General features: G+C 56.0%; 3 protein-coding genes across 3 annotated transcripts in view; 1 reads left to right on the top strand and 2 right to left on the bottom strand.

Annotated features, from left to right (window-relative positions):
• Positions 1 to 484, bottom strand: part of PTSG_12321 (uncharacterized protein) — a 4,121-nt gene extending 3,637 nt beyond the window's left edge. The window contains exon 1 of the mRNA XM_004993274.1: positions 82 to 484. Within this exon, the coding sequence (XP_004993331.1) occupies positions 82 to 340 (259 nt within the window). The 5' untranslated portion in view covers positions 341 to 484. The remainder of the gene's footprint in view (positions 1 to 81) is intronic.
• Positions 485 to 650: 166 nt separating this feature from the next.
• PTSG_05460 (uncharacterized protein) lies at positions 651 to 9,012 on the bottom strand (the record flags this gene model as incomplete). The annotated part of the gene is made up of 25 exons (XM_004993273.1): positions 651 to 1,149; positions 1,439 to 1,567; positions 1,737 to 1,807; positions 2,115 to 2,500; positions 2,665 to 2,812; positions 3,037 to 3,130; positions 3,298 to 3,371; positions 3,525 to 3,554; positions 3,718 to 3,948; positions 4,165 to 4,253; positions 4,593 to 4,782; positions 5,009 to 5,150; positions 5,404 to 5,457; positions 5,701 to 5,788; positions 5,940 to 5,994; positions 6,145 to 6,219; positions 6,462 to 6,551; positions 6,753 to 6,805; positions 7,035 to 7,093; positions 7,283 to 7,341; positions 7,533 to 7,646; positions 7,745 to 8,015; positions 8,064 to 8,095; positions 8,327 to 8,434; positions 8,656 to 9,012. The coding sequence occupies 25 exons, from the start codon at positions 9,010 to 9,012 to the stop codon at positions 942 to 944; spliced, it is 3,207 nt and encodes a 1,068-aa protein (XP_004993330.1). The 3' UTR covers positions 651 to 941.
• A 55-nt stretch (positions 9,013 to 9,067) lies between these two features.
• The window catches only part of PTSG_05459 (uncharacterized protein), a gene marked incomplete at its 5' end in the record, with an annotated part of 5,657 nt that continues 5,366 nt past the window's right edge, over positions 9,068 to 9,358 (top strand). Inside the window, one exon of the mRNA XM_004993272.1 lies at positions 9,068 to 9,315. Within this exon, the coding sequence (XP_004993329.1) occupies positions 9,068 to 9,315 (248 nt within the window). The remainder of the gene's footprint in view (positions 9,316 to 9,358) is intronic.

Genomic DNA, 9,358 nt, shown 5'->3' with positions numbered 1-9,358 from the left:
CACACACACACACACACACACACACACACACACACACACACACACACACACACACACACACACACACACACACACACACACCATCAGCGAGGGAGGTGGCGTCGGCGTGTTCCTGGCCATCGTGATCAGCGGCGTCGTGGTCGTGATCGTCATCGTGGTGGTGATGCTTCCCCCGCATCTTGCGGAAGAAGGCGCGTAGTTTGCTAGCCGTCTTGTGGTCGTGTTCGGTACGAGAGCTGTGGGGTCGTGGATGAGCAGGCAGCACGGCTTCGTCCGGAGGGAGATACACGTCCTCAGGGTCTGCCAAAGACTGCACCTCCGGCGACGACGGCACAGACATCTTTGTTGACTCCTCTCACCTTCCCCGAGTTCGTTAACTTGCTCGGTTGGTGGTTGGCGGCGCTAATGAAGAATTGCCATCACAGGCATCACAGTTGCGGCTGTTGCCTATCCTTTTTGCTTTTTTGCTTTTGCTTCGTCACGTCAGCAACAACATGTGACGTTCGGGACTTTTGTTTACATTGCTGCGTGTGTGTGTGAGTGTGTGTGTGAGTGTGTGTGTGTGTGTGAGTGTGTGAGTGTGTGTGTGTGTGTGTGCGTGTGTGAGTGTGTGCGTGCTGCTTGCTGCTGCAACTCGCTCACAATGGTGCTGTTGTTGCCGGGTTGTTTACGAGACGCGGGATCAGCAATGCGAAGAGCAGAATGTAACAGAAGAAGGGAAACAGCTGAGGGAAGAAAAACAACAGGGCTGGCATGCGAGCATGAAGCTAGGCAAGCTGAGCAACAGATCAGCCACAACACGCACGCACGCACGCACGCACGCCACACACACGACCAGAACACAACACCGCGCGCGCGTTGCTTCCCTTATCAGCACTGCACGCACCACCAATTGGGCCATGTGTGTGTGTGTGTGCGTGTGTGCGTGTGTGTGCGTCGCATCACACAGTTGATTCTGGTGCCGGCACCAGCTGCCCCGCCGTCGTGTGCTGTGCGCGCTGCGCCACTGCATGCACCACCACCTCCGTGGCCGTCCGGGCGTGCTCGGTCGCGGCGACGAGCGCGCGGCACATGGGCGGGGACGCGGTACGGGTAGCCAGCAGCAGCGCGCGCAGCAGCGACCCATGCAGCATCATGTGCTCAAACAACCTGCACATGGAAACAACGTGTGGGACAGGCACGGTGAGGCACGCCGACAGAAGGCTGGGGAGGAGGAGCAATGGCTCAGTGTATGTGTGTGTGTGTGTGTGTGTGGAGGTGTACGATACAAACAAACGCTCGCGCACACATACAAACACACACACACACACAAACACACACGCGCACATATACAAACAAACACACACACACACACACACACACACACACACACACACACAAACACACACATTACCACCCCCCTCTCCCTCCCTCCCGCTGCCCGTGTTGCTGTTCGCACCGCCAGAGGAGGGCGTCGATGTGGAGCTTTGCGGACTGCAGTCCGAGTGCGTCCACGGCCGTCTGCTCCCACGCAAACCGCGGAATCGCAGCCAGCGCCTTGTCGCACCGCTCGTCAGAGAACGGCAGCCTGGTGAGCAGTAGCAAGGATGGTGGTGAGGTTGGTGGGGATGGTGGTGGTGAGGGTATCCATGCAGTGAATGACACACACTGTGCATGGGTCATGTTTCCGCTGCCTCCTGTCCAACACTAACACCGTCTCTCCGCTCCCCAGATGCGTGGTGACACGTCAACAACACCTGAGCAGCTCGTCGAAGATGGTGTTGAGGACGTGGAAACACGACTCTTGCGATGCAGTCCACTCCATCTCCTGTGGCACCAACGGGCCGTTTGATCATACGCATCAGCGACGCGCTCGATTGGGGGGGGGGGGGGTGGCGGATGCCACGCATCACGCCAAGTCACGTGCGAAGCCCCGAACCAAGCGTAACGAAGCTCCAACGAATGCCACAGCACGCACACAAACACACACAATCACACAATATGCGCGCACACATACAATATGCACAAACAAACAAACAAACAAACAAACAAACAAACAAACAAACAAACACATCAACACACCAACAGACACATCAACACACCAATAGACACACACACACAACCCATCTGCTGACCTTTGCCAAGCGGATGGCGCGCTGCGTGTTGCCGCTTCGCACGTGGTTGATGCACAGTCCTGCCAGGACCGAATCGCCGGTGCCCTCAAATGCGGCCGCGCTCTCAAAGCGGAGGACTGCGGGAGGACCACCGCTGAGGAGGAGGACCAGCTCGCAGCTGTCGTACAGCACTGGCGCGCCGTGGCTGGGGCGGGGTGTTCCCATGGCAGCAGAGGAGGCCGTGGCAGCAGGCACTGTTGCTGTGGTGGTGGCGGTGGTGGACGGTGGGGGCGCTGTGGTTGTTGCGGACGGCGTGTGCGGGGCCGGCAGCCAGTGCGCACCAGCGGCACCAGAGAAGGTAATGTCGAGGAGAGACAGGTCGAGATAGGGCAGCGGCGTCGCATCCTCTGCACACACACACAGAGATGAAATGACCAGGAAGAGGTGGAGAAGGAGGTGGTGGTGTTAATGGTGTTAATGGAGCGAGCGAGTGTGTGTGTGTGGGTGTGTGGGGGGGGGGTAGTTGCGTGAATGTGTGTGATCTTGTCTGTCTGTGCGTGCATAAGGGCACCTGTGTTGAGGACGATGTTGAGTGGGTTGAGTGCGCGGTCAAACAGCGCCACAACGCCGCGGCGCGACACAACAGCAAAGTACGCCGACGACGGATGCCACGCAACGCACACGGGATCGTGCGCTGGCGAATCGGTGGCATACGCCATCTGGATGTTGCGCAATCGCGGTTTCGGTTTGCGCAGAAAGGGAGAGGCGAGGAATCATCGCGTATTCGCAGTGCAACGTGACGTGAGATGGATGTGTGTGTGCGTGTGTGTGTGTGTGGGCTGTGAGAGACAGAGACAGAGAGTGTGTGTGTATGTGTGCGCGCGACACATCACACGTGCACACGCAATTGTAAATGAGCAGCGAGGCAGGTGCAGGGACCTACGGGCAGCACGGAGAGTGTTGATGTGTTTGAGTTGAGGTTGATCAGGTGCACATGCCCTTGCTGCGTCACCACAACAGCGCGCGTGTCGTCGAAACTGAAAAAAAAAGGCCGCGTTCAGACGTGTTGGTATCGTGAGCAGAGACAGGGCATGTGTACCAATATCGTTGGTTCGCAGATCCTTCACACTCACAGCACACAATCACGTCCGATGCACACACGCATACATACGCATGCACACAGAGATGCATGCACACGTGGTACCTGACAGCGGCAACGACGACGGCGCTGGTGAGATTGAGGGTGATGCTTTGGTGCTGCTCCAGCACAGGGCGGCTCTGCCGTGATGGCCATGCAGTGGCAATTGTGACAATTGTGGTGGTGGTGGTGGTGGGTGAACACATTGGCATGAACAAAGTGCACGTGCATGTGTGCGTATGTGTGGAAAGCGTGCATGTGCATGTGTGTATGTGTGGGCATATGCGACGCACCGGTTGTGACCGCGGAGACGATGGCACGTCCTGAAAACACACACACACGCGCGCGCACACACGCACACACACACACACATGAGAGTACAGACATGAAGGCAGTTCATGATTACAATGGTGGCGGTGAGCCTGCAAACACACACACACACACACACATACACACACGCACACACACACACACACACACACACACCTCTGAATGGCGCATGGAGAAACGGGAGAAAAAATAGCGGAACCCGCGCTGCGGCGTCTCCTTCCTCTGCAGCAGAAACACCGTCTTTGGGTCGAGCTTGCTCATGATGAGCGAGTGGATGAGGTGGGGCACGGTGAGATGGCGGAGGTGCACCAGCTGCTGTGAGTCCGGCAACACATACACGCACACGTTGTCGTCCCGCTCGCTCGGGGCCGACCACCACTGCAGCACCTGTCAGCACACGGGACACGGGGCGGTGGCGACATGATTGGAGAGGTCAGCGATGGTGGCGGCGGTGGTGGTGGTGGTGGTGCGAAGAAGCTGAGCGTGTGAAAGGGCGACGGGGCACAATGACAAAGCGAAAGACAGAAACAAGAACAAGAACAAGAACAAGAACAAGAAGCAGCAGCAGCAACAACGTAAAAAACAACAACAGCAACAACGCACGAGGGTTCTGTGGACAGAGAGGAGGCCGCCGGGACGGTCGACGGCGGATTTGTGGAACGAGACGAAGCGCACGGCGCGTTGCACTCCCCCTGGTGAATGCACGACACAAATACGTTCACACACGCATGCACATGGCGTTAATGATTGGTAAGGATGGGAGCACTTTCGTCACTGATCCCAACCGAACACCGGCTACAAAGCACTTTCCAAACAAACAAACAAACAAACAAACAAACAAACAAACAAACAAACAAACAAACAAACAAACACATCAACAAACAAGCAAACAAACAAACAAACGAACACATCAACAAACAAGCAAACAAACAAACAAACAAACAAACAAGCAAACGAACGAACGAACAAACGAACGAACAAACAAACAAACACACACACACACACAAACAAGCCACCTCCAGGGCACGCACCCTGTGCCGCGTCTGCGTGTGTGCGGGCTGAGCCGGAGAGAGCGAGGTCGCCCTGATCGGACCCGCGCAGATGGGATATGTCGTGAAGGACAGCAACGCCAATCACGCTGCTGTGCGTCAGCGTAAACACAACAACGCCGTCCGAGATGCACACCGCAGAGGCAAGCACTCCATACTGCTTCTCGGCCAGCTGTCGATGTGTGTGAGCGTGTGCGCATGTGTGCGAAAGTGTGAATGTGTGCGCATATGTGCGAAAGTGCGTGTGTGTGTGTGTGTGATGAGGAAGGACGGCGGAGGGAGGCAGCAACGACATATGGCCAAGGAAAGCCTGCAAGCGTTCACGGTAAAGGTGTGTATTCGTCGTGTGCGTGTGTGCGTGTGTGCGTGTGCATGACGTGTGCGTGTGCGAGTGCGACCTTGGCGGCAATTGTCCTGTCGAGAATAGCGCTGAAGACGTTGCCCGTGTCGAATCGCGATGACACGATGGCGATGCACCCGTCCTGATACGCCGTCAGCAGCACGCCGCTCTCAAGCCCGTGCACAAGCACAGGGTGCCGGCTGATACAAGTGTCGAATTCGAGTGTGCATGCGAGCAAGTGAGTAAACAGCTGCTGCGGGCATCGTGAAGCTGCCGTACAACAGCTGATACATGTCTGATATACGCACAAGCACACGAACACACACACACATAGAAACACACACATACACACACACACACACACACACACACACATATATATATATATATATATATATATATATATATATATATATATATATATATATATAAGCACTTCAGGGGGGTGCGCACGTTGATGCGACGTCGGTGATGTCACGAAGCGTGTGCAGCAGTTTCGTCGGCCTCCTGCGTTGCACATCACGAGCACACCAGATACAACTCGTCAGCCAATGCATGTTCTGCACACGTACATCAATGCACCGTAGCTGGTACATGCAGCTCAACCAAACAAGAGGCACGTGGGAGGTCTCGTGCCAACATGCGTGCTCGCACACATAAACCAATACGACCAAGTACAACAACATGCATGTGCGTGTGTGCGTATGCAAGAGCTTGTGCATGTGCATGTGTGTGTGTGTGTGTGCGTACGTGTTTGGTGGCTTCCAGGCGACGCCGCGGCGAAGCGACCAATCGCGGCGGGCGAGCAGCAGCGTCGACGACACAGCGCCCGTCCGTGCTGGGCCATGTTGAGATGGATACACCGATCAATGGATGGGTGGTTGGAGCGGTGGTTGGAGCGGTGGTTGGAGCGGTGCAGGTGAGGGTGAGTGAGGATGGGAGGTGGTGCCAGATGGCGGCGTGTGCGGGCCAAGATAGCGAGCACGAACCGAGTTTGTCGTAATAGCGAATGACGGCCGTCGTGGCGTGGTCCTCCTCCGCACTCTGCACACATGTGCAGACACACAGACAGACAGACAGACAGACACACAGACAGACACACAGACACACACACACAGACACAGAGCACACTGATGAGCACATGCGTCAACGCGCAGGTGTCGGAAGGAGCGATGCTGGTGACGATGGTCCTACCTGGTGAATTCGCCAGGAGTGGCAGGACAGCCGGAGGACTGCTCCTCCACGCGAAAGGACAGCGCGATCGCGGTCCTGGTGTACGCGGTGGCGACGAAGTGGCGTTGACCCGGGGGGGGTTGCGGATGTGTTGCGGGGCAAACGTGGTCGTGGTTGAGTTGAGAGCAGTAGACACAGATGGTGATGAGCCAGGTGTGGTTGTCATCGCTGCAGCATTCGCACATTTGCATAAACTCAACAACAAACGAACAAATGAGCGCACGCACACACACACACATGCACACACACGCACAACTTAACCACACCATGCATGCTACCTTCTTGGTTGCATGTCCGTGGCGGAAGGGCGTAAAGAGCGATTTCGACGGTGCACCCTCACGCTTCTTCGACCGCAACCGGCTCACCACCTGGACCGCAACACGCACACACACACACACACACACACACACACACACACAGGAATACACGTGCGCGTGTCGTGCAAGTACAAGTATGGAATGGAGGGCGTGTTCAGGTGAGCAAAGTGTACGTGTGTGTGTGTGCGTGGTGACTGCATCATTGCGCGGTTGGTGCTGGAATAGCGCTTCAATGAGCAGGGCAGTTCGGACCTTTGACTTTGATCGCCACGCCGGGACGGAGGTGGTGGAGCGCCGGGACCGCGCTATGGGTGGCGGTGATGATGATGATGGTGATGATGATGGTGATGATGATGGTGATGATGATGATGATGATGATGATGATGATGATGATGATGATGATGATGATGATGATGATGATGGTGGTGGTGGTGGTGGTGGTGGTGATTGTTGTGGTGGTGGGGATGGCTGTCTTGCCATTCGTGCAGCACATGACCATCCAGACAAGCGGTGATTGTGGCATTGTGCGCTTACACTTTGCTCGCCGCGGTGACGACGGTGCTGTTGGCAGCGTCAGGAACGCCTTCACCTCTCTACATCAGTCGCGCAAACGCAAACAACCATGAGCAGCAGCACACGCGCGACAATCATGCATGCAAAACGCACACACGCACACACACACACACATACATACACACACAGGCTCATGTGGTTGCACACGTCTTTGCTGATCGCCACCACCACCAAAGGCACCATGCACCCTTGTACGGACGGGCACTCACTCGTGCAGGTCGACAGTAATGGGTCGGCGGTGGCCAAACCGCGTCGCATCACTCAGGCCCTACACACACACACGCACATGCACAAGCAAACGCAGGGGTGCGATGATGACATGCGTGACGCACACACACGCAGCTTCTGTTCTCCATGCACACACACACACACACACACACACACACACACACACACACACACACACACACACACACAAACAAACAACGCGACCTCCCCCCCCCCCTCTCTCCTTTCTACCGCGTATTGCGGGGATGCGAGGAAGTCTGCAAAGTGGCGGGCGAGGAGGAAGACGGCCTCGTCCAGCGCTGGCTGGAAGTGCACAGAGGTCGCGCTGCGTACAGATGCCAGCGCCTGGTATTTGGGGTGGAGTGGGGCGGGGCACACACATGGTGATGGCAGTTTGACGCACGTGTCACAATGATGCACACGAAAAGCACAGTCAACATTACGCAACGAGAGTTCTTGGATGCGAAGGTGATGGCGCACAACCACCACAGCCCTAGGTTGCCACGGTAGCACGCACAAGCAGCACTACCACCCTTATCATCATCATCATCATCATCATCATCATCATCATCATCATCATCATCATCATCATCATCATCATCATCATCATCAGCATCATCATCATCATCATCATCACCATCATCATCATCATCATCATCATCATCATCATCATCATCATCATCATCACCACCACTACCGTGATCGTCATCGTGTCTTCACCGTACGCGATTGGCGGTTGTCCATGACACGCGAATGGGATACGGTGCATCGGGCCCGAGGAACGAATCACAAATCTGTCACAGAACGTCGCGCACAGACAGTGAGGTGGACGCAAAATACGATCGCTTCCACAGAATCGATCACAACATGATAAAGGCACAAATGCATGGACGGACGAGCACACACACACACACACACGCACGCAAGCGCATACACACATACACACACGCGCGCGCGCCAGCAAGGTCAAGCACTCGATAGCAGAAAAAGCGATATGGGACACAGTGATTTCAGCAAAGGCGAACCAGGGAGGCAGTGTCGTGAAGCAAACTGCTGGAAATCGTGGAGAAATACTTGCAAGCCAAATAGAAATACAGGCAGTGAAGGCCTGCCTCGTCATCTGCAACAAACGCCTGCTCGGGGGAGCACAGGACAAGATAATTGGGGACACGATGAACAAGGGCCAACCACATCGATAACGTCAGTGGAGGAACGAAAGCGTGGTGGGCCAAACAGAAACCAGTCAGCAGTTGGCATGTGTGCGTGCGCGTGTGTTTGTGTGCGGACTATCCATTCAGAGCACACAAACACAGTACACATGTGTGCGTGCACAGAACAACACATCACACGACACCTTGAATGATTGAAGTCCAGCGCGGTCGGCGAGGAGGCGGTCCATCTCAGCCCAGGGGGCTGCCCTCTCTTCCTCCACGCTGTTAACGGTGGCACAAAGAACGCGAGGCCTGCTCGGTCCTTCGGCGGATGCCTTGCCTGCCTTGTCCTTGCTGTGCTTGCCCGGCCTGCGCCTTGCCGAGAGCTGATGGAAGTGCGCATGGGGCTTTGCTTTGGCCCTGCTGGTGCTTTCATCGGCGTGCAAGGGGAGGAGCTGCAGTGCGTGCTGCGTGATGCTTTCGGAGCCATCGCGCACCACCACTTGCTTCTCCTCGCCTTCCACCACCCACTCCAACACACTCTCCTCCGTCGTTGCCATCACCGCCGCTGAAAATTATGCAAAAACATTGCTAATCGCCAACAACCGCGCTGCAATGGCTGACGACGACTTTGGCGACTTTGCCTTCGCCAGCGGCGGGGAGGGGGACGACGGTACCACCGATGCGCCGACTGCTGCGGACGATGGCGTGGACACGTCGGCACTCGCAGCAAAGTGCGAAGACGCTGGCACAAACGGCAAAGCACATGTGAACGGTGGTGCCAGGACTGGCGACAATAATGGTGACGAAGAACAAGAACAGCAGGAGACAACCTCTGTGGATGACGAGTTTGCATCATTCACGTCGGTCCAGCAGGTGCCTGCGGTAGACAAGAAGCAGCCGACG

Source organism: Salpingoeca rosetta (assembly GCF_000188695.1).
Source record: "Salpingoeca rosetta unplaced genomic scaffold supercont1.13, whole genome shotgun sequence".
Lineage (NCBI taxonomy): Eukaryota > Choanoflagellata > Craspedida > Salpingoecidae > Salpingoeca > Salpingoeca rosetta.
Note: the sequence above shows the minus strand (reverse complement) of the source record. Positions and strands in the feature narration are given on the sequence as shown.